Raw genomic sequence first — 24,811 nt, forward strand, 5'->3', positions numbered from 1 at the left:
AATATTCCTAAAATACATTTCAGCTCTAGGAAGCTAGTGCAAAAACATTTTCACTGTGTTGCATTGATGGCCAAATAGATAAAACATCTGTACAACTTATGAATGATAAAATACTCTCCACTTGCCTGGATGAGTGCAGCTCCAACAAGATTCAAGAAGCTCAACACCATCCAAGAGGAAGCAGCCCGCTTGATTGACATCTTAAACCACCTTAAAATGTTCATTCCCTCCAGCACCAGCACACAGCAGCAAAAGCATGTACCACGCACAAGATGCATTGCAGCAACTCGCTCAGCACCTTCGGCAGCAAAAACACACAACCTCTATCACCAGAAGGTCTAAGGTGGCAGGCTTATGGCAACACCACTACCTGAAAGCCCTCCCCTAACACCATCCTAACTTGGAACTATATTGCTGTTCCTTCACTGTCACTGTGTCAAAATCCTGGAACTCCCTCCCCAACAGCACGGCGGGTGTACCTACACCAGACTGACTACAGTGGTTTAAGAAGGCAGCTCACTACTACTTTGTCAAGGGCAACTGGGGATGCACAACAAATGCTGGCCTTGCCAGCAACCCCCGCATCCCATGAAAGAATAAAAAACATGAGCAGCAGTAAAATCTGGGATCTACCTGGTCCTTGAGTTAAATCTAGTTTGGCTAATACATTTGCCTGGTGAGCCACATGGGCAGCTGTACATGCTCTATAAGTAATGTAATATTCCTGGAATATTCCTAGGCTGTATTCCTCTGCCAGAGCTTCTTGAAATCCAGTTTGCCAGATGCTCATTATCCTGTCATGCTACAGAGGATTTTGCAAAGACTGGTCCATTAACATCCTCCAATCTTCTGCTGTTCTGCCTCCTTCAAGCTTCAGTTGCTCTGTTTTCCGATCAGAGTTGATGTTGTGCATTGCTTGATGTGTCACCTTGCATTTATCCACATTAATGTACAAGTTTTCAATGATCAGTCAAGTGCTGACCCTCTTCAAATCCTTTTAAATCATATCAATTTGTGCTATATATTTTAACACACTCACACAGATTTTTGCTATCAATAAGCTTAAAGTTGTTCTCTTTAATCTGTATCATGCAGAAAGCTGCTATTGACTTTTATTACCTAAAATAGAAAAAAAAAATCACATAAAGATTTAATAGAACTTATTTCCAAGTGTTCCAAGTGGAAAATGTATCTAATGTCAAATTGTAGCCCATCAATTACTGTGTGCTATAATTTGCAGAAAAACAAATCAAATTGATTGACAGGAAAGAGAAGCACCCATTCATTCCTAAAGCACAACAATCGCCTTACCAATCCTCTGCAATAGGCACAGTATGCCAACTGCTTGGCGAGGATAATTATGTCAATTATCTTACTTCTAGCTACAAAAATAATGTCATCATTCACATATAAGACTGCACAGTCCTTCATGAACAATTGCTTGAGAAGTACTGTGGTACTGTCCTGCATTACATTGAGCCACAGGGGGAAAAACCCAATGCATGTCCAGTTTTTACCTGTTGAAAATTGGTAGTGGCACCTGACCACCCATTGATGTCCGAAGTTTGTCGAGTGCTTGTAAATGGGCAAGCTGTCTATCTGCTAAACCAGGCATAGTTTACTTTACGCAAATTGAAAATCTAAATTGATTGTAGGATCCCTGTAGCTGAGTGGTTCAGTTGGTAGTGTTCTTGCAGCTGAGCTGGAAGACCCAGGGTTCGAGTCCCACTCCAGGATTTATCAGTCATAAAGGGAGTGTTCACAACCTGGTTCAACACATTGTTATTTATCCTGCATTCCTTCCATGTCATGCTCCAAGGGAGAAAAAGTGTGAAAATTCACATAACAAACAAAGTACTAAGTTCAGGCTCAAATGGGTGAAGCTGTTCAGCCTTGTTGCTGTATGTTTGAGTGACTAAACCAGCAGTCACTAAAGGCTGCGCAAAAGACGTAATCAGACTTTTTCAAAGTTATATTTTGTGGAGCCGGAAGGAGCAAGAGTGCTTCTCCTGTCTGCACAAGGCTACCATTGCTAGCCTGAATTTATCTCCTAACCAGACAACCAGACCTACCTATTTTGGGTGCAAGACAAACTTAACCACTGCACCGACCAAATAGTACCAGGTCTAATTTCCACTCTGCACTGAGTTAGTTTATCTCAGCAGCATTCAACAAGCCATCCATCTCTAACATCTCTTCCCAACTACCTTTGAAGGACAGTCCTCACATAGTTCCATCCTATCTACCTGAATGTGGCATTTCCAACAATGATTCCTCCTTCCACCTCTGGAACTCTCGATCTGTTAACAACTCCTGCTCTTCCTTAATTATATGCTCTCCCTTAGTGTCATCACCTGCAATCATTGGCCGGGATTTTCTGTGTCTGCCGGTGTCGGGCGTGTTCAGTGACGTGAGCAGACACTATGGTGTGATTAGTTTCGCAACAGCGTGAAACCAGTTTGCGATTGCCCACTCAGCCTGTCAATGGTGGGCCGCATTTCCCACCACCGGACGTCAGGAACCTCACTGCATATCATTATTAGGCCAGCCCGCCGGGCTCATCCCCCATCCATGGCTCCCCACCCTGCCCACTGGATTGTCCATCCACGTCAGCAGGATAACACGCTGATATGTTTCACAACAGCACATAAGCAATGTGCACCTGGCGGCCTGCATTTCACTCGGGACTTCAAGGTTTGTTTGCCTATGTTGTTTCGGTCAGCACTTGCAGTTATCAGCGCTAGGCTTCACAGACAGCACCACATCACTTTTAGCGGGATCACGGGTAGGTCCCTGCCAACCAGATCAGCCACATGTGGGTGGCTCTTCAATGGCTAGGACTAGGGCTTGCTTGGGGAAGGGGGAGAAGTGGCCTCAGGACGAATACTGTACTGGGGAAGGAGGGTATCCCAGGGGATGTGTGGGGGAACATGTTGATCTGTGCAAGTGGCCTCAAGATGGTGAGGGCTGAGGAGGCAGTCTCCAGAGGAGATGGGGCCTGATGGAGATGTGAGGGTATGTGCGTGAGAATGGGTGGTGATGTCCCTTGAGCTGGCAGTGAATGAGATGCCAGTGAATGTGTGATGAGCTTGAGTGTATGAGTTTAGAGTGATGAGATAGTTGCCTTACCCACGGATGAGATCATTCATCCTCTATCTACATTGGATGGCCAACTTCGTCAGTGCAGCATTGGCACTGATCACCGCTGCCACCACTTGCCATGCTGGATTGGTAATGCTGCTGCCTGTCCTGCGGCCAGAGTGGGTGTAGAGGACAGCATGGGGGCCTCCATGGCATCTAAATGGCATTAAAGTGATGTGTCATTAAATCTGGGGGCTGCAGTCTTTTTGCCTTTCACGGGCATCTCCCCTGCAGCAGTCATAGGCTGGAAGCACTGAGATGTGTACACGCGATTGGACTTTAAATATGGTACCCGGCATGATGAAGCGGCAAGGTGATGGCATAGTGGGCGAATGAGAGCCCACCCCCCCCATGGAAACGGCGTGTTTTTCAGGAATGCATAAGTAATGCAGCGAGTTTGGAACGATCCGGCGTGAAAACCCACCATCACGGCCAGTGGATAAAACATCATTTTAACCACCCGCTACTGCACTTAGTGCAAATCTGGGACAATTCTGCCCTAGTGTCAGGCATATTATGACCAATAGTTGGATATCTCCACCAGCTGCCCTGTACCCTTGACTTGCCACTGTCTGTCAGGCTGCTTATCCAAAATTCTCTGACCTACCTGAATTTAGGAGGTGCTTCTTTAACCGTATTAACTCAAACAATTGTATACATAAGGATTGGGAACAACAGGAACTGAGGGAAAAGATAAGCCAAGTGTTATGTGTCCATCTCTGTATATCGCTACTCCTTGAGATCTAACCTAGTTCTAAATTCCACCTACTCTGCAGGCTGAAAAATGACCAGAAACAAAAATAAAAATAGCTGGAAAAACTCAGCAGGTCTGACAGCATCTGCGGAGAGGAATACAGTTAACATTTCGAGTCCGTATGACTCTTCATCAGAACTGAGGAAATAAAGAATTGAGGTGAAATATAAGCTGGTTGAGGAGGAGGTGGGACAGGTAGAGCTGGATAGAGGGCTATCTGTTACTTGCTCGTCCTGCTTTCTACCCTTAATGTCACCATTAGCACATTCTTTAGCTAATATCACTACCGTCAACACCCCATTTGTCCTTTTGTTTATGACATCTTTTTGCAGCCTCTTCTTTGCCTCCACCTATCACTGGCCCTCTATCCAGCTCTACCTGTCCCACTCCCTCAACCAGCTTATATTTCACCTCATTTCTTTATTTCCTCAGTTCTGATGAAGAGTCATACGGACTCAAAATGTTAACTGTATCCCTCTCCATAGATGCTGTCAGACCAGCTGAGTTTTTCCAGCTATTTTTATTTTTGTTTCAGATTTCCAGCATCCGCAGTATTTTGCTTTTATATAAAGAATGACCAGACTCTCTGACAAATCTCAAGGTTTCTACTTAATGTATTATAAAGTTTTCTAAACTTACTTATTTTAATTAAACATGCATACGAACCCTTTCTCTACCTGTTCATTGCCATGGTACCCCCAAGGATTTATTCTTGGCCCCTTCTCATTTCTTACCTACATGCTGCCCCTCTCAGTAACCTCATCTGAAAACACATCAGTTCCTATGTTACATTGATGGTATCCAGCTCTACCTACTACCACCTGTCTCGACCACTGCCTTGAAACTTGTCTGGCTTCCAAGACTAGATGAACAGAAATTTCCTCCAAATAAATATTGGGAAGATCTTAAATAGTTCAGTGTCAAATTTTGCTTCATAACACTCCTGTGAAGTGCCTTGGGACATTTTGGTGCTATAGAAAAACTAGCTGTTATTGAGATTCATTAAGTATTTAGAAGAAGCAAAAGTATGTGAACCATGTCTTTGCTGTTATCTATGACTGCTGCATTATATTTTAGTGTCTAAATTCAAAATGACAGTTAATATAGAAAAAGTACTAGAAATATTGTTCAACCTGAGTGAAACAAGGCCTAGCAACTTCAACAGTATTCTATCTCAGCCATAAAATATTTTTATGTCATAGTTCTTTTCTTAGGTCAAGAGTTGAGCCCTTTTACTAAGAGTGAACGATCTTCACCAAACACAAAATCCTTGATAACAAAAACAGAATTACCTGGAAAAACTCAGTAGGTCTGGCAGCATCGGCGGAGAAGAAAAGAGTTGACATTTCGAGTCCTCATGACCCTTCAGCAGAACTGAGTAATATTAGGAGAGGGGTGAAATATAAGCTGGTTTAAGGGGATGTGGGGCGGGCGGGTGGGGGTAGGTGTGGGGAGAGAAGTTGGGGGGTGGTGGTGTTGTAGGGACAAGCAAGCAGTGATAGGAACAGATAATCAAAAGATGTCACAGGCAAAAGGACAAAAGAACAAAAAGGTGTTGAAGGTGGTGATATTATCTAAACGAATGTGCTAATTAAGAATGGATGGCAGGACACCCAAGGTACAGCTCTAATGGGTGTGGGGTGGAAAGACTAGCAGGGCATAAAAGGTATAAATTTAAAAATAATGGAAATAGGTGGGAAAAGAAAAATCTGTAAAAATTATTGGAAAAAACAAAAGGAAGGGGGAAGAAACGGAAAGTGGTGGGGATGGAGGAAGGAGTTCAAGACCTAAAGTTGTTGAATTCAATATTCAGTCCAGAAGGCTGTAAAGTGCCTAGTCAGAAGATGAGGTGCTGTTCCTCCAGTTTGCGTTGGACTTCACTAGAACAATGCAACAAGCCAAGAACAAACATGTGGGCAAGAGAGCAGGGTGGAGTGTTAAAATGGCAAGCGACTGGGAGGTTTGGGTCTTTCTTACGGACAGACTGCAGGTGTTCTGCAAAGCGGTCGCCCAGTTTACGTTTGGTCTCTCCAATATAGAGGAGACCGCATTGGGAGCAGGGAATGCAACAGGCTAAGTTAGGGGAAATGCAAGTGAAATGCTGTTTCACTTGAAAGGAGTGTTTGGGCCCTTGGACGGTGAGGAGAGAGGAAGTGAAGGGACAGGTGTTGCATCTTTTGCATGGGCATGGGGAGGTGCCATAGGTGGGGGTTGAGGAGTAGGGGGTGATGGAGGAGTGGACCAGGGTGTCCCGGAGGGAACGATCTTTGATAGTGGATTCAATGACACTGATTCTCTCATCCCTTTTGAAGTGACTTCCCATTCCCCACCTATTCTCACATTTCTAGCATTTTCTATTCAAGGATGAATGACCTCACTATGAATGACCCATCACTAATTCAATCATGTTAACTAGAAGCTGTGAATAAGTTTGCGCAATTTGATGAAATGTGTTCATATTTAGATTAATTTTCTGTTCTTAATCTCTTGCCCTAGGAGCTGTGTGAATCCCCTCATCTATTTGTCAATGGAATCAGTTCACATGATCTGCACCAAGGGAAACTGGGGAATTGCTGGTTTGTGGCTGCTTGTTCCTGTTTAGCCCTTCGGGACAGCCTGTGGCAAAAGGTGAGGGCATGTCATTTTCATTACGTCTGGTGTCTTGATACTCTTTAACGCCCACAGTATTCTTTCCATTGGGCCGAATCTTCCGTGGAATGACAATCACCATCGGATTGCCACTCTGCTCCTATTTTCTTACCTTAGACTGGAGCTCCACATTTCTCGCCTGGACTTCGGACCCAAACCTCTTGAGAAATGTGGAGCGTGCCCACTCCTGGAGTCCTTTCGTCGGAATGTAGGAACATCAGGGGAACCGAAGCTACCACCCCCACCGCCCCCCTTTACAGCACTAGCTGCCGTATTCTGTTAAGTTTAAATACCCCAGCCACTTTAACAAGCTAGAAGAGAAGGTAAGTGTGTAAGGTAAGTGGGTGAGGGGGGGTATGATGGGTCGGGGAGGGGGAATCAGGTTATCAGGTGTGGGGGGGGGAGGGGGGGGGGTGGTGTGGGGGGGTGGGGAGGGTGGTCAGGGGTGAGAAAGGATAGTCAGAGGATGAGTGTGGTTAGGGGTGGGGAGGTTGATAGGGGGTTGGGGCATAATTGGGGTGGGTAGTCAGGGGGTTTCCAGGTGAAATTGGGGTTTGGGTGTTAGCTGGGGGAGGTGGCGGGGGGGAGGCTGGTAGCTGAGGGATGGGGGTGTAGACAGCAGATGGGGAGGGTAGTTGGGGGGAGGTGGTAATTGGGGATGAAAGCAAAATGCTGCAGATGCTGGAAATCTGAAAATAAAAACAAAAATTGCTGGAAAAACTCAGCGGGTCTGGCAGCTTCTGTGGAGAGAGAAAGAGAGTTAACATTTCAAGTCTGTATGATTTTTCTTCATAGCTAAAAAAGGATAGTCAGGGGGGTCAGGGGACGTAGTCGGAATGTAGGAGCAGTCAGTGTGCTGGGGGTTAGTCGGGAAGTGGAGAGGTAGTTGGGGATTGGGGTGTCGTTGGGGGTGGGGGAGGTAATTGGGTATTTGGGGGTCTGAGGTATAGTCAGATGTGGGGGATAGTCAGAGTGTGGGCGGTAGTCGGAGGGCAGGGAGAGTAGTTGGAGGTTAGTCAATCAGGGGTGGGGATTATTCATGGCTGTGGGAAGGGTAGTCAGGGTATGGGGGTAATAGGATTGGTCAGGGGTTAGTCAGGGGTCACGGTGGTTGGGGGTGGATCAGAGGGATAGTCCGGGATCGGGGTGGGAATGTAGTCGGGTGGGTCAGTAGTCTAGTTACCCAGAAGTTAGAATTGGTTTTAATCCTAAGATTCCCTGGATAACTATTCTGCTCAGTGAGTCGGAGCCATCCGAAATCCCTGACTTTAACTCAGAATTTCAGAGGGTTCCAGGCACAGGGGAATTGCCCATTAGAAATGGAAACTTCCCAGGCAATTCCCATGTATTCAGTGCATGAGGACTTCCGAGGGGTCCTCCAGCACATTTTATGGGGTACCTCCAGTGTATGACCCTCCGGAGATTAGAAGATCTGGGCCATTGCATTTGTTCTTTCTTAATTAAGATAACATTCAATGTTCTAGTTTTGTCAGACTGTGCTTCAGAAGTTTTATTCAGATAACATTTGATTATTTTTGTTATTTGTAGTGTTCACACACTCTGATGAGCTTGGTATTTTATGGCATATCACCATCGTTTAAAATTCTTAATTTCTCACAACTGTCGACTATCATTTAACTCAGCGTTATTTTTCCTCTGACCTCTGTCACATTCAGAATTAAACGTGCGGTCATACAATTCTGAGCATTAAATGGAGAAATATAGATAGCTGAATGTGTTCTTCATAGGGCAGAACAGGTGTTGGGGGAGAATATGAGGCATAATTTCTGCTGACTTGATCCTCAAAAGAGGAATTAGGTTCAAATACCAACTTTAAAATCCACAGGAGAGAGAAGTGAGACCTCACCCCTTACTGATTTCCAAGGTCTTGGGTCACTCTTGATACAAAGCAGGCGCCTGCCAGGATTCCTATTCCCAACAAGATGCTGGTCAGTCCTTGGTTGTTAAATGCCAGCAGAGCTGCAGCCAAGACCATACCAGTTACCTTTCACATTGAAACCTCAGGAAGTGGTGATAACAAAGGGAAACACCTCCCAGATTCCATCCCCCCCACCCCCACTCCCAGCATCATTTGCATGTGGCAATTGGGGGAGGGGAATTCCTGGTTGAGGGGAAAGATATTAAGGTTGGGGTGGTGGGGCATTGTTAGGCCTCACCCACATATTTTGCCTCATTCTCCGTTGCTACCCTGTCCCAATTTGGGCTGGATTGCAGAGGAGAATCTAGCCCACTGTATCATTCCTTGGTCCCGCAAATTCTCAGCCTTGCAGATAGGTGCCGATATGAATATTCATGGAGCAGCCATTTTCCTGGTTTGATCCAAAGAAACATGTCAAAGGTTAGTCTGATCACGGTACTGCCCTCCGTAGCAATGAAAGTACAATATGTGAGAAATTCATGGCCGCCTGTTTTGTTAGAGTAAATATGGTGCAAACGCTCCATATTTTTCATTGTGAATAATACCAGAACCCACTGAATGGCATATTGGTTTGGCAACTTTTAGTTGGTCAGGGAGATGGTGGTGTATGACCCAGGCTAATGCTCTGAGAACTTGGGTTCAAATCCCACCAAGGAAGCTCCTGGAGTTAAAAACTGGAATTGAAAAGCTAGTCTAGCAATAGTGACCATGAAACTATCACCAATTGCTGTAAAAACACATCTGGTTCACTGATGTCTTTTAGGGAAGGGAATCTACTGTCCTTATCTGGTCTGGCCTACATGTGACTCCAGACCCACAGCAATATGGTTGGCTCTTACTGTCCTCTGAAATAACCTAGCAAGCAACTCAGTTCAAGGGCAATTGGGGATGGGTAACAAATGCTAGCCTTGCCAGTAATACACACATTCCATGAAAAAATTTAAAAATAGGATTCCTTCCTGACAGAAGCATTAGGCTTCATAAATATACAAACCAGACTATAAAGCTGTTCCCAAATGCAAAAACTCAGGTACATATGAGCGGAGATTGGCTGTATATTCTTCATCTGATTGTCCCAGGCCACCAGTAAATGGGCTAAGCAGAAATTCTTGAAGGGTCCACTGGAGTCTGCTTAATTAAAGGCCCAGCAAATGTTCAGGCTTTATTCAGGTGAACTTAGCAGAAGCAGATGTGCTTGTCATGGGGCTGCAAAATTATTCTGGCTTGCTATCTATCAGTACATGAAAGATACCCCCTAGAAAATTGCCATCAGCTACATGCCCAGATCCCTGCTCCCCGCTGGCTCAGCTTATTCCCATCAACACATAAGCTGCAGCAGGGGTCTCACTGGACACCCAAAGTTCTCTGGCAACATTTTAAATCGACCCAAAGCCATATTTGATTTGAGTTTTTTTGGCAGGTGCATTGAGCCATCGACCTGACTACTCTGTCCATTTAAGGCACAAATCAAATTTCTTGAAAATCTCTTAAATTTGCTCTTCACTCCAAAGCCTTCAGTGAAAAGACAAAGAAATGAAAGGTTTCAAGCCTATCTTGTTAGGGCAGCGCAACTTAGCAAACAGGTCGGGTAGATCAGAATGGGAAAGAAGAGAGAATGAAGAAAGAAGATGGCAGAATTAAAAGATTTATAATTGTGTTTTATAGTTCAAAGTGGTTGCTAAGTTTATATTCACTCTACAATGCCTAATTCCCTGTAACAAATGCAAAATACCATGGATGCTGGAAATCTGAAATAAAAATAGGACATGCTGCAAACAGAGTTAATATTTCAAGTTAAGGACCTTTCTTCAGGGCTCAGACATGGAATGTTAACTCTGTTTCTCTCTCCACAGATGCTGCCACATCTGCTGAGCATTGCCAGCCTTTTCTGTTGTTAATTTCCTGTTGTTGTTTGCAGGTTATTCCAGACTGGAAAAAGCAGGACTGGGACTCAAAAAAGCCGAATAGTCATGCAGGCATCTTTCACTTCCGATTTTGGCGCTTTGCCGAATGGATTGATGTTGTGATTGACGATCGTCTTCCGACAATGAATGAGAAGCTCCTATTTTGTCACTCTAACTCTAAAGAGGAGTTCTGGAGTGCACTCCTGGAGAAGGCATATGCAAAGTAAGATTACGCAAGTGTCAAAATTTATCTTTATTCTGAAACCTGGAGCCACTTGCAAGTTACTTGCTATAGGTAGCAAACAATTACATTGGGCTACTCCATTTTTATGAGACCCTGCAGTTTGTCCATGTACCTTAAAATCCTGCGCATTGACCACAAATTTGTTATGTTGCCAGATTTCAAATAGATATCTCAATCACATTCATTAGTCATAAAAATTGATCATTTGCTCCAGGTCCCAGGGGCAGGATTTTGGGTTGTTGAGTTGACAGCCCAGGAATGGCCCACCGCCTGCGATCAGTCCCCAACTGTGATTTCACACTGGCTGGCCAATTAATGATTGGTCCATGATTATGCTTGGCAAAGCACTGCAGTGATTTGCCACTGCCTTCTGCTGATCATGAATCTCTCCCACTCTTACTGCCTGCCGTCAGGTGTATTGGAAGGATTTACAGGCTGATAACCAATCTGTTTGGCTGCATTATGCACACACCTTTCATAGCCATTGAGCCCTGAAGTGGGACGTGAACCCAGAGCTTCGAGCCCAGAAGCAGGGACGCTACCCGTTACACTCCCTACAAGTACAATACAAATAATAAAATATATTTTACATGGTTTGAAGTCCTACACAAGGTCTTGTGAAAAACCTGGAGGGTAGTTTGAACATGGATAATGATGGTTCCACTGCGGCTCTAAATTTCATTTTCAGGAAGATATCAATGGACTGGTCAGGTGGGCAGAAAAGTGGCAAATGGAATTCAACCCAGAGAAGTGTGAGGTGATACATTTGGGGAGGTCAAACAAGGCAAAGGATTACGCAAGAAATGGGAGGATACTGAGAGGTGTAGAGGAAGTGTGAGACCTAGAAGTCGACCAATCCCTGAAGGTAGCAGAACAGGTTGATAAGGTGTTTAAGAAGGCACATGGAATCCTTTCATTTATTAGATGAGGCATGGTATATAAGGGCAGGGAGGTTTTGCTGCAACTAAAACGTTAGTTAGGCCACAACTTGAGTACTGTGTGCAGTTCTGGTCACCTCATTACAGAAAGGATGTAATTACATTAGAGAGGGTACAGAGGAGATTTACGGGGATGTTGTCAGGACTGGAAAATTGCAGCTATGAAGAAAGATTGGATAGGCTGGGGTTATTCTCCTTGGAACAGAGGAGGCTGAGGGGAGATTTGATTGTGGGCTTCGTCTGTGTCTTCCTGCAATCCATTGTTACTCTTTTGTGTTTTCTCTTTTGCTTTGGGATAGTCTTCCTCAAAGCTGGTCCATGGCTTTTGGAACACCACTGCCCTCTGGTGGATGGTCAGCTCTCGCTGGACCTTCCTGTTGCTTTTCAACTAAGTGAGGCATCACCCTCACTCTTTCCAGTTCAATTTGTGAACTTTCCTGGTCCCCATTTAAATTTGCCATAAAGCTGTTGGCCAAACCAATCATTGGCTTCTGTGCCTGTGCCTTTGGCTTGGGAGCGGGCGCTCTCCTAACTTCTTCCATGTTCCCTGGAACACTTCTGCTCTCAAGTAGCAGTGCAGCTCTAGCTATACTCCCTTGTAGCTCTTCAACTGGGTGAAGCATCTCACTCCCATCTGCTCATCTATTCGGGGACTTGCTTTATCCCCATTTAAAGTTGGAAAAAGGGTTTCTACCAGCCATATTTCAGGCAATTTCTTACCCTTTTTCCTTCCTGTCTTAATAATTTGCCTTCCTTCAGGCTCTTCGACCTTGTGGGACATCTCCCCCACTATCTATTTCTCTGCTCTGGGAATTTTCGCGTCCCTGTTTAATCCTGGGATATCCTGCGAGCCTATTTCAAATTCTATTGGCCCTTCCTGGACCTCTCTTAACTCTACTGGCCTGGCTTTGGCCTTGCTAAATTCATGCAGCTCTCGCTCGGTGGTTAGGGGGTTCTATTTCACCCTTTTTGGCCCCAGAAAATTTCAGGGCCCTCTGCACTCCTGCAGATTTCTGGTTGGCTGCCTTCCCTAGCTATGTTGCCCCTGCTTGTCTTCCCAGTGGCCATGGGAATGGTTTGGGAAAGGTCTGCCTGAGTTTCCAGGCCTATGGGTGAGATTGTAGCTGTCTGCTGTGATGGCTGCATCCCGGGCTGTGAGGATTCTCTGCTCCTGCAAGTGTGTCCTCAAGCTGGAGGGTAAGCAGTTTTGAAATTCCTCTAACAAGATCAAACTCACGCAATCCTTCATAGGTGTGTGGGATTCTTAAAGACTGTACCAATCAATCAAACATACTTTGTTTCTGTTTTTTGAACTTGTTGTAGGTTTGTGTGGGTTTCTTGTGAGTGTTCTGGAATTGCTGGCGATGTGCCTCAAGGACTAACTCATAGACCACAGCCTTGGTCTGTTCATAATTCATGGACGTATCAGGAGCCAGCATGGAATAGACCTTCTGGACTCTCCCTGACAGTTGCTCTTGAATGTCCAGATATCTGATAGTCATTTTACCCGTCCTGCTACTTTCTCAAAAGTTGCAAAAAATGACTCCATGTCACACTCCCTTCAAATTTGGGAATGAATCTAGTGTTTACTTGAGGGTTTCAGAGAATAGTTTGGGATTTGGAAGGCAGGGGGTGCTACTGGGTAGTGAGAGATTTTCACTCGCAGTTTCCAGCTGCCTGCTCTCTCTCTCTCTCCCTTTGAGTTGCTAGCTTCATTTCCAATTTTCGGAGCTGGAATTCTCTTTCCCTCTCCTGTTCCCTTTCCTGAGCTTCTCTTTCTTTCTCTCTTCCCCTCTCCTGAAATTCTAGCTGCATTCTGAGCTTTACCAGCTCGTGTTTGGCTAAGGGAGGGGATTCGGTGTCAAGGTTAAGGCCTTCATCTACTTGCTCCATCGGATATGTGAGATCCAAATGTTCTGGCAGCTGCTGGATCAGTTCATTCCTCTTCACTTTATTGGGCATTTTTAACTGTACCTCCCTAGTCTCAGCTTTCAGTTGTTCTGTGCTAAGTGATGCCATATGTTTCGTTGTTCCGGTCTCCTTGTTTGACCCGTGTCTGTGTATTGAAAGTTGCCATTTTCTTACTGTTAGGGAAAAGGAATTTTCTGTGGTAAGTTACTGTGTTTAAAATTCATTCCAGCCAATGAGTTTTTCCTTTTAGCTTTCATTTGGCTCTTTTCCCTTAGATTTGGCTTGTGTCTTAATTTTGACTCTGGTCAAATTCAAATGAGCGATCCTGGGTTTGAACCCCCAACTTCTGTTTACAGGGGTGTTGGGAGGAATCATTCAAACAGTAGTAATTTTCCTCTCACCACCCACCCATAAACAGAAAGGTGTTTGGATTTGTTTCCTTTTTAATTAGTTGTGGCATATCTCCCAACCCCTCAGTTGTGTGATCCAATTCCCACTCATAACCCCATAGCAGACTCGAGGTAGGATGAACTCAAGAGGTTAGTTTATTGCACACATTCAAAAACTGTGAAAAGGATGGTCGCAATGCCCCCCTCTGCACACATATGGTAAAGAGAGAGATAGAGAAGAGATGCTTTTACAGTGCAGAGACCACGGAGAAAATAAATATTGGCTCAAGTGAGGTCCAGAATCAAAATTCCATGAGGAATTCCTTCACGGAGGTCAGTGGGCTGAAAACTGGTGGTATAAAATTAGTTTTGCAGGTGGTGTTGACTCCACAAGATGAAATAGGCACACAGAGATGAATCAGTTTGTAGATGGTGGTACATAAATTTCAGCAGAAGCAAGGTAGATGGGGACCAGGTGTCCAATCAGGACAGAGCACATTCTGTGTGGCCTGCTAGTCAGATGTTAAAGCAGCAGACTAGGCTTGCAGCCCAGGAAGGCAATACTATCTTGTTCAACAAGCCAGAGTCTTAGGTCATGTGACCTTACCTCTCCACAATATCTTCAACAAAGGACATTTATCCAGTGTCTGGAAATTGGCTTTGTGATCCAGGCTGATAACATCTCAGCCACAATGGGTTGAAAGATATATTATTTGTTGAGGGTCTGGTATTTGGGAACTCATTGTCTTTGTAGACTCTCGCAGTCCGCTGACAGATCTGGTTTATCAAATACAAATGGCCTTCATGGCCTTTGAAGTTGGGCTCTGTAGTCCCCAGGTGATCTGGTAGTAGCTCCTCAGAAGTAACCTCCTCAGGGGTGTGACATTCCTGAGACTGGGAAGTGGCTTCTTTTGTTCTGGTGACTCAGACAAAAACTCATAGACAGAGTGTCAGACATCTTAATGGCCTTTGTTCAGCCATAAGGTCCAGTTTAAAATTAAGAAATGACAATGAGGATATATTTTTATAAAAATATACAGTGTTAGGTTCTGTTCTGTCGCAAGACTATTCCATCCTCTCTCCCAAGTATCTAGCGCATCACCGCTGATGTCACTATCACATCATGATCTGCACCACTCATTACCATAACTATTCAATTAACCTATAATAATATATACAGTCGTGGCAGCAGTGTCAGGTGCTACTTGGCTATAGCCATAGGTACTCTTACCCTTTGTTACACCCTGTTTACCTTTTTAAACCATCATAAAAGTCCCAGAACTTAGAACATACGTGAATGACACGCAGGAAAAGATCAGTTCTCTGTTGCACCTAATACTAGTTGGCATCACCAGAACAACTTCTTGATATGAGGGCAACTTTTGGAATGCTAAATTTCCACAGGGGAAGGCCGATAAAATACAATGTTTTTACCACTTTCAGCCTGACAAATGACAACTGGTTTGCCTCTAGTGGAAGAATGTCTAGATATGTGTTTTGATATGTAAACTAGAAAGTAACATTGATAAGAAAACTGAGATGATATAAAAGTGAAAAATTATTTATTAATAAGCAAAAAAATGCGATGGTAAAGTTGATGTTACGACCAGGTGAGAAGGGGTCTCATGGTTTTCCTCTTTGCCCTCTCCTTAGTTGACGTGAAAGGGTTTTTGTTTGAAAAGGATATACTTGCCGATTCAATGAGTGCTTAACTGTTTATGTGTTATGATCATTAAAGGACCAATAGGACAGGTTTTCTTGAGTTTAACAAAGAAAGAGGTTAGCTTTATTATGTCGGTACTTAAACCGATCTAAGGAAAGTTATAAAATATGCACCAATTTTCTCACAAACATGCACTCAAAGTCCACACATAGAAACACACAAATATAGATTACAGACCGGTGAAGAATAGGTTGATCAAATTAGAGTCCATAGAAGTTAAAAGGAATTCACAGTATGTAGTTTGGTGCTTCAACTGGCTTCAGGCTGAATCCTGCTGCTTGCTGCTTTCACTCAGTGGTCTTCTGCTTTTGGCGTCGAGATGGTTTAAAACTGCAGATGGACGATCTGTCTGTTCTTCTGGAGACAGAATGTGGTGTTGAGTTCTTTCTTTAAAATCTCTGCCTGTTGCACATGGAGAGAGAGTCAAACAATAACAGACAGGACCCAAAAGCTTGCATGTTGGGTGGAGATAGAGAGAGCGAGAGGAAGGATCTCTCTCAACTTCTCAGCTGCTTGTCCTCCATTCTGCTGAGAAAACATGAGCTTAAAACATACAAAGGATTGGCTTATCATGTGACTACTCTCTCCAACAGACTGGTAATTCAAATATGATTGTGCACTTCAATTGTAACTTGTTTAGGTCAGGTCTGGGAATTCCCCCTCTTAACCAGGGTCTTATTGTTCAAGTGATTAGGTTTGATGGTTTGCCTCCACCTCGTTGAGTATCTTGATGCTGTGCTGTTGGAATAGGAAATATGGCTCATTCACGTTCCTCTGAGGTCATTGTCTTTGATGAGGTTTTGCAGACTCCATCTCATTGGGTTTGGAATGTGGAATGTACAGTAATGTAAATTAGGTAGCCATCTTGGCTGTGAGTTCAAGTCATTTTAGTCTGTGTTTTAAAAAGTCTATTTTTATAAGTTCAATTGATATTCCCAGCTGGTGGATTAAAAATCATAATTTGGCATAAAGTACGTTTTCATGACACTTAACCTTTAAAGGTTTTTATTTTAAAGGTTGATGGTAGGAGGAATATTATGGTTTTGGATGGAAATACTGGTAACTGGTAATTAATTGTAGTCTACCAAGAACCATAGGCATCTCTCTCCATTAAAGTGTGACAATTATATATAGCTTGAGAGGCACCATTCCACATTGAGTGTGGGGCAAGGCAAGGAGGCAGACCTCCATGAACTACCACAGCTGGTTCGGGGATTGAACCTGTGCTGTTTGTATCATTCTGCACCACACTCTAGCCATCTAGCTAACTGGGGTAGAAGAAGCACTATGAATATTAATTTAAGCACAGAGATTATGCAGGAAGGAAAAGCAGATAGGATGGTGCATTTGGAGTTAGATTCAATGTTTTGATTGTTGTCCCCCTTGACTCTACCAAAGCAGCATGTGGTGGTTTGGTGTGACATTGATTGTGTTTTTGCCTACAGGTTGTCCGGATGCTATGAAGCCCTGGATGGAGGGAACACTGGCGATGCGATCGTCGATTTCACTGCCTCAGTAGCAGAAACCATAGACCTGCAAGAAATCAACTATGCAAAAGACAGCGTCAAAAGGCTGAAGCTGTTTGAGAAGCTGTTGAAAGTGTACAACCGAGGAGGGCTGATCAGCTGTTCTATCCATGTATGTCACTCCATTCTATCTCATTCTATGTATAAAACAGACATATCATGCCACTGCAGGATAGCTATGGCCAATAATTATATGTTGAGCTGCAGTGAAGGACATAATCCAGATTGATGCCCAGTTACAGAATGTTATGCACCATCCTATCTGCTTTTTCTTCCTGCATAATCTCTATGCTTAAATTAATATTCATAGTGCTACTTCCACCCCAGTTAGTTAGATGGCTAGAGTGTGGTGCAAAATGATACAAACAGCACAGGTTCAATCCCTAAACCAGCTGTGGTAGTTCTTGGAGGTCTGCCCCACACTCAATGTGGATTGGTGCCTCTCAAGCTATATATAACCAAATAGACTAATAGAATAAAATACATTGGACACTGTGATCAAAATGAACATTCCAAAATATTCATTGGCATAATCATGGACTGATCTGAATAATATTGAAAAGTGGATGGAGCTGTACTTTGGCTGTAACACCATTTTTTCAGCTCCAAAACACGGGTCCTCACCTGTTCCAGACTGCTGTGATGAATGTATCATTTATTTACAGGATATTTCAATGAAAAGAGTTTGCTTCCTATGGACATCAATCAATAGCATTGATTCTAACACAGTTAATGCCATTCAGAAAAATCATTGGGATGATAGTGGGGATAACAAAAACCTCACACTGGTGCAGTAAGAAGTATTCTTCTGAGTTTGGATCAAGGTGCTTGTTGAGGTGGAGCAGAGGAAACTTTAACTATTATATATCCCATGCCAAGTGTGACTGAGGGGGAGAAATATGTTCATGTAGTGCTACATGGCATTCTTCAATCATATCAATGGCTAGCAATGGCATCAGACAAATTGATTTTTCCCTCATAGAGTACCAAATAAATAGCACAGGGGGAGATTTATTCTGCATCTACCCTATGCTATTTATGGTACTGCATGCCAAATGTCAGGAAAAGTGCATTTAAACTGCAAGCAAGGGTCTGAAATCAAAACTCACAAAGACCAATCAGAAAGCCTCTGCTGGTTAAAGTTGAAATGTTTTGAGATTTTAGCTGGAAGCTTGCATACACAAAATATTAAATTTAAATTCAGAATACTTTTACAAGTGTTCCCATATTCCAAGGGTGGGGGGGGGGGGGGGGCAGAATTGGCGGGGGCAGGCAAAGAGCCCAAGAACCTTCGCGTTTTTCAGGAAATCTCATCCACGGGCAGGATGAGGTTTCCTGAAGGTTTTATTAAATAAATAAATAAATTTTGCTAACTTGACAAATATGTCCTAGCTGAGGGGGCATATTTAAACAATTTTTTAGGTCATTTATTGAGGAGTTTCATTATCAACTTAATGTCCCTGAGGCAGCTCCGTGCTTCACGGAGATTTCTGAGCTCTTTCGCCCAGGCCCCGACTCTCACTCCTCCCCCCGCCTGCACAGGTAGCACTGAACACTACCAGCCGCGCATTACTGCTAACATAAAATGGCGGCACACAGCCGATCACAGGCGGTGATCGGCTCTGCACCCCACGCCCACCCCTGCTCGGTCCCACCCAGCCAGCCCGACATAGGTAAGATACAGCCCAATGTCTTACATATAACACTGTAATTTAAAAAGGCGACAGACAGGCTCTACTATTCAATGGACTGATATGTCCACATGATATTAAACAAGCAGATACTTGGCACAGTAGTTACGAAGTATCTAGCCAGATATAAACTGACATAACCTTATAACACCATAAATTAACCCAATATGCTGGCACGGAGCATTGAGACAGAAAAACAACAACTCAAAATATGCCTTCCTAATGAAAACTAATGCATTCTTGGGTTTCTAGTCTAATAATAAAAGTAGACAGCCCACCCACTCAGAAAGGGCCACACACTCACCCTCCTGAAAATTAATATGAAAATAAATACCTTTTTAGACATGTGGCACAAAATAGATGCCTGAGGAAAACGTGCCAATGTCTTTGCTAAAAAAAATCAGAAATCAATTAACAAAAATTAAAACATTCCTCAAATAGCTACCAAACTACCTTTTATAGCTCTTCGAAGAGGGAGATGCCAGTGAGTTTGAATGCCACCACACTTCGCATTGACAACAGTGGCACACAAGTTTGTTTTGCTCCTTCACCCATAGTGTGGAGTCGCTGATTTCAGTCATGTTGCTATGAAGAGCTGGCAGCCAAGGACTTCCCACTGCAAGTGAACAAATGTATAAAGTGGGGGGATGGGCATTGGTGGAAGTATCAGACAGAGATTCATCACTGGACTCCAATCATAAAGTTCCTGATGTCCGCAGTTTTCCTCTTAGATACAAAAAACACTTAGCCTGAGAAATGAGAATTATTCATACATTCACAAAACCTTTAAAAAGTTAAAATGACCAATTATAGACAACGATACAAAAAACTAACTCTTTAATATTGCAGCTGCAGACCCCCTTAAGCAAAGGTTCGTTATCACAGAACTAGATTGTGGTTCTGTGGAAAAAAAGGATTGAAGTCAGTTTGTGGTTTTCTGACATCATGGCCAGGATTTCCCAGTTGGTGAGTTGGGGGGTGGGGGGGGGGGGGGGGGGGGTGGGGGGGCGGCGGATCCCGCTCGCCGATGCGTAAAATGATGCAGTATGACATCAGGCGGAACTCCCGACTTTACCCTGCCCCATTTAAATTTTCAGGTAAGCGGGGGCTCAGCAAAATCAGCTGTGTGCCCGTCGACCTGTCAATGGCCAATTGAGGCCATTGACAGAGTCATTAATGTAATTAAGGTTGGCGGGCCGGCTGGGAGCCCTGCCAGGCACTAGATAAAGCATGAAACCTCATCTATGGGTGGGATGAGGTTTCATGTAGGTTTTAAAAAATGTCATTGAACTGTATTAAAAAGTTATGGACATGTCCCAGCTCATGTGACAGTGTCAGGGAAATTTTTTTTTCAGATTTTTCACTGTACAGCCAATCTCCCTGAGGCAGCACTTAGCCTCAGGGTGATGAGTGCGCTTTTTTGTGCGCATGCGCGAAAAATGGCAGCACGCCCCTCCATGCGCCCGCACTTAAACTTCCCCCCTGATAGGGGGAAAATTCTGCCCCATATTTGTGGGAATATAATTGGCAAATCACCTGCAGGGAGAAATTAAAATGGTGCGATCCCCTTAATCTAGCCGGATGTATTTTAATACTCAGCTACAGTCATGATCCCAGCCTAGTGCATTACATATGTTGCAAGGGTTTATTTGGAAGCCTGAAAATCTACCTAAGGTATAAGGAGGAGCTAAGTCATAATCAAACAAAAACTCATAGGGCCAGACTTTTACCATCGAGGCAGATAGCTTGAATCAGAACATTTCTTGGCTCGGCACACCCGCATCAGGAAAAAGTGGCCTGAATGGCATAATTTTCATTCCGGGGATAAAGGACGGTGTCGGGCCCGCCATATCTGGACTCAGATTGGAGGCGGCAAAAGGAGCTAACTATTGGTGACACTGTTTTAAAGACTCATGTCAGTTCTCTAGGACTTTGTCTCAGGTGCTTTATTAAATATAAGGTCATCCAGCCCTCACCCCCTCACATCTTCTCATCCCCCTACCCTTTCCCCATGGCCCATCCATGCCAACACATGCCAACCCATGCCTCCTACCCATCCCTCTCTCTGGGGTCTCTTCCAATTTTCTGTCCATGGATGGTTTCTTTTTTTGTCGTTACAGTTTTAAATTGCATTGCCTCTTTAAGACTGTGATTGCAGTAACCATTATTTTACACCCAGTCTGTGGCAGCTGTTGGCTGTCTTTGTTGTGTGTTTCACACACTTTTTTTTGCTTTTGACGGGCTCTCCAGTGATTTGCCACCTCAGTTTTTTATTAAACTTTTAAACTTTTAAAGCTTTTCTTTTTGTTTTCTCAAGGCCACTGCAGCAAATTCTTCTGTTTCTTTCAAACTCTGCAGGTTCCAGTGAGCTCAAGGTCTAATGAGCCCTTTTTTCAAAACTTGAAGAGACAGCACTTCCTTTTGTTCTGATTGCTGTATGTTTTAACATCTTCAGAGCAGCAGCAATTCTTTGTTTTTCTTAAACTCTGGAGGATTTTTCTTTTATTCTTTCTATGCTCTGTAGACTTCTCTATTTAACTCTGCCAGCCTTTAAAACTTTTTTTTAAATGCTGCCATCTTCCAGCTGCCCTCTAGGTGCTGAGCCTTTGGGGCCGCCACCTATTCTAAAATGTAAGTACAGCTACATTTTTGTATTTTTGCTCACCATCTCATGAACTGTGTCACTCAGGTTCTTGCAATTTTCTGTAAGGGACTTCCACTCACTCTGGTGGATTCCTCACTTCCAAGTCTGTAGGGAAGCTTCTCCAACTTTTTCTTCAAGTTTTCCTCTTAGATGCACGTCTCTCTAGTTAGGCTTTAGTTGCTTTTATTTTCTCATACCTTGAGATGTTGCTCTTGGTTCAAGCACTTAACTGCTACCTTTCATATCACCACAGATCATCATGTCAGATTATGGTGCTATTTCTGATGCAGTATCTTGTAGAAGTGACTACTGCTGCCAACTATGTTGTGCTATGCTGATAGCGCTGATATCCCACCACTGCTAACCATGTTGTAATATGGTGCGAGATGGTGTCTCAACAATGAGATCTTGGGACTTGTATGTCTAAACATGAGTCCTTTATTGTTAACTTTTAACTATTTGCAGATCCCAGGTTACTGTCATGCATGGTGCTGTTACCTCCATATAGACTGTTCCAGTGTGTTCTCCCTGGATTGTTCTCTCAGTCTATTACCATGTAACTATGCATCATACCATGGGTGGTGCTAGTCTCCAATCCAACATTAACCCTTGCTCTGCTGAGCACCTTTACATTACAATGGCATGTAGGCATATACATCATACACCACAGCTGATTTGTAATTCATGCCTGTGTGCTTGATGCTCTGCCCCTTTTCTCCTACCGGGATCTGTCAGAAATGTGGACAGGATGTCCAGGACCAGATCCCGTCTGTGAATTTTAAAGATAAGCGGAGTCTCCACCACTCTGCAAAAATATGATTTGCTTGTGCAATGACTAATATTTATTTTGATTTTAGTGGATTTACTTAAATCCACGACTCTCTGCAGTATATATAGGCAGAAATGGTTCAGACTTTTGGGTTGATTGGAACTTTAATTTTGCCATAGTGCAGAAGCAATGGGAAACATCTCATAAGACTTCAAGACAATTAGTTCCCAAAGTTGGAAAGATTATAAAAAGAAAAGAATGCTGCATCTATAAAACCGTTTTTTTAAATAAAATATAGGCTTTACACTTAAATTGTGACGTCTTGTTTGAGAAACTAATTAGTATACCCGCTGCAACTATCCATATTATAATAAGTATAATCATTTTTGTCCAGTGGATTTGCTTATTGAAGTTTCAAACAAGGCATGATGTGGGGATGCTCTGTCACTTTTCTATGATGAGACAAAGATCCTCTGTAGGCACAGGATTGATTAAATAGCTAAAGTAATTTACTGAAAGGTATTTTATTTGACATCCTGAGCAAGTTTCCCTAGATCAAGATCATGAGGAATTTGAGAGTAAACTAAAGACAATAACTAAACTATTTAGGAGAATAATGCAGACAAATCCCAAAAACACAATGCTCTTTTTCTGAACACTTCTTACTTGTTTATTTTAAATTTAAAATGTTTTGTTCTCTGGCTCCAAGCTTCAATTTTGAAGGAAGGAGTGTCATTAAAAGATTGCTATTTGAGTGATGAAGATCCAGTTTTCCAACAAATAAGTCATCAGAGCCTGAAATATGAAATGAAGTTCAATTGTATTTTTGCAGTTAAAATCTGACAGCAAACTGGAACCCAGCAAGTTGCAGGGACTGGAGATTAGCCATTCATATTCTGTGACAAAAGTGCAGAAAATTCGACTGGGTAACACTGCAGAAAAATTGTTTATGATCAAAATGAGGAATCCTTGGGGAAGAGGCGAGTGGTTGGGCCCATGGAGTGATAAGTAAGTAATAAATGATGCTGACCCATTAATGAAATGTAAAAGCTGAAGTAGAGAAGTCTGCGAATCAGGATTTTTGTGTACGAGCGAAGAAACATATAGCTTCTTAAATTATTTTGGATTAATTTTCTCTCCTTCATATTGACATGCACAAAATGAGCAAACCATATTTAAAGAAAACCCTCCAGGTGTTTTACAGCCTTGGTTTGAACATTGACAAAGGTGCTGAGCTCCAGAGGCAAGGCAAGAGAAACTCCCCTTGACATCAAGGCAGCCTTTGACCGAGTGTGGCATCAAGGAGCCCTAGCAAAACTGGAGTTAATGGGAATCGGGGGGAAACTCTCCACTGGTTGTAGTCATACCTAGCACAAAGGAAGATGGTTGCAATTGTTGGAGGTCAATCATCTCAGTTCTAGGACATCACTACAGGAGTTCCTCAGGGCAGTGCCTTAGGCCCAACCATCTTCAGCTGCTTCATCAATTACCTTCCTTCCTTCATAAGGTCAGACGTGGGAATGTTCACTGATGCTTGCACAATGTTCAGTACCATTCACAATGACTCAGATACTGAAGCAGCTTCTGTCCAAAAGCAGCAAGACCTGGACAATATCCAGGTTTGGGCTGACAAAGGCAAAGTAGTGCAGAGCCTTGATGAATAGCTCACTGAACTTAGCTTCCTCTTCCACATCCATTCCATCAACAAGATGTTTTATTTCACCTCCAGGATATCACTCAACCCCATCCTTACATCTTCCCTTGAAAAAGAAACCTTGGCACTATTAGCCTTGGCTCTCCATTCACCACAATACTGCTGATCTGCTCAGCCACTCCATATCCACTTCCTTTAACGCCCTTGACCCAGTAAAATAATTATTCTTTTCCCATCATGGTTGTGTTCCATGCTATGGCCCCCATCTTCACTCCCTCAACTCTCAGCAACATATCTGGCACACAAATGATTTAACCATCCATTACCAAATCTGTCTGAAAAATATTAAGTGCTTTCAGACCTCAATTTCCTCTGCCAAAACCATTCCCTACTCTGGGATAGTTTTCCTGTATTAAGGTGATCTAAATTGTTCTTGTTACCCTGAGACTTGATTTCCCAAAGCTCTCCTTGCCAATCTCCACAAACCATAACTCATTCAACGCATCCATGTCTTCATCCATTACAAGGCCTGCACGCCCATCACCTAATTCCATTGCCTTTCTATGCTGCGGGAAATTGACTTTAAGGTCCTTGTCCTTGCCTTCAATTCGTCCCATAACCTTGCACCAGTCTACTTTAGTGGTCTCCCTCAGCTCTATACCCCTGCACACACCTTCTTCATTTTTAACATTGGCCTAATTCCCCTAATTGGGGAATAATTCCCCAATCCATTGCCAGATATGACCACTTTTATCAGCTACTATGCTCTTATTCTCTAGAACCCTTACACTAGGCAACTTTTCCTTGTCGTCTCCTGCTTTCAAATTCCACATGAAGAAGCTTTTTGATCATGCTTTGGGTCCTTTTCCTCTTTGCATCAGTCTTTATCCAGTGTGAAATGTTAGATATCTTTCTGTGCATGAGCAGGACTATGG

General features: G+C 43.3%; 1 protein-coding gene across 2 annotated transcripts in view; it reads left to right on the forward strand.

The window, feature by feature from the left end:
* The window catches only part of LOC121282643 (calpain-5-like), a 171,609-nt gene that overhangs the window by 104,657 nt on the left and 42,141 nt on the right, over positions 1-24,811 (forward strand). For both annotated transcript variants that reach the window (XM_041196462.1, XM_041196463.1), the window contains exons 3-6: positions 6,392-6,523; positions 10,402-10,610; positions 17,038-17,230; positions 23,055-23,230. In XM_041196462.1, the coding sequence (XP_041052396.1) occupies positions 6,392-6,523; positions 10,402-10,610; positions 17,038-17,230; positions 23,055-23,230 (710 nt within the window). The remainder of the gene's footprint in view (positions 1-6,391; positions 6,524-10,401; positions 10,611-17,037; positions 17,231-23,054; positions 23,231-24,811) is intronic.

Source organism: Carcharodon carcharias, chromosome 9 (assembly GCF_017639515.1).
Source record: "Carcharodon carcharias isolate sCarCar2 chromosome 9, sCarCar2.pri, whole genome shotgun sequence".
NCBI lineage: Eukaryota > Metazoa > Chordata > Chondrichthyes > Lamniformes > Lamnidae > Carcharodon > Carcharodon carcharias.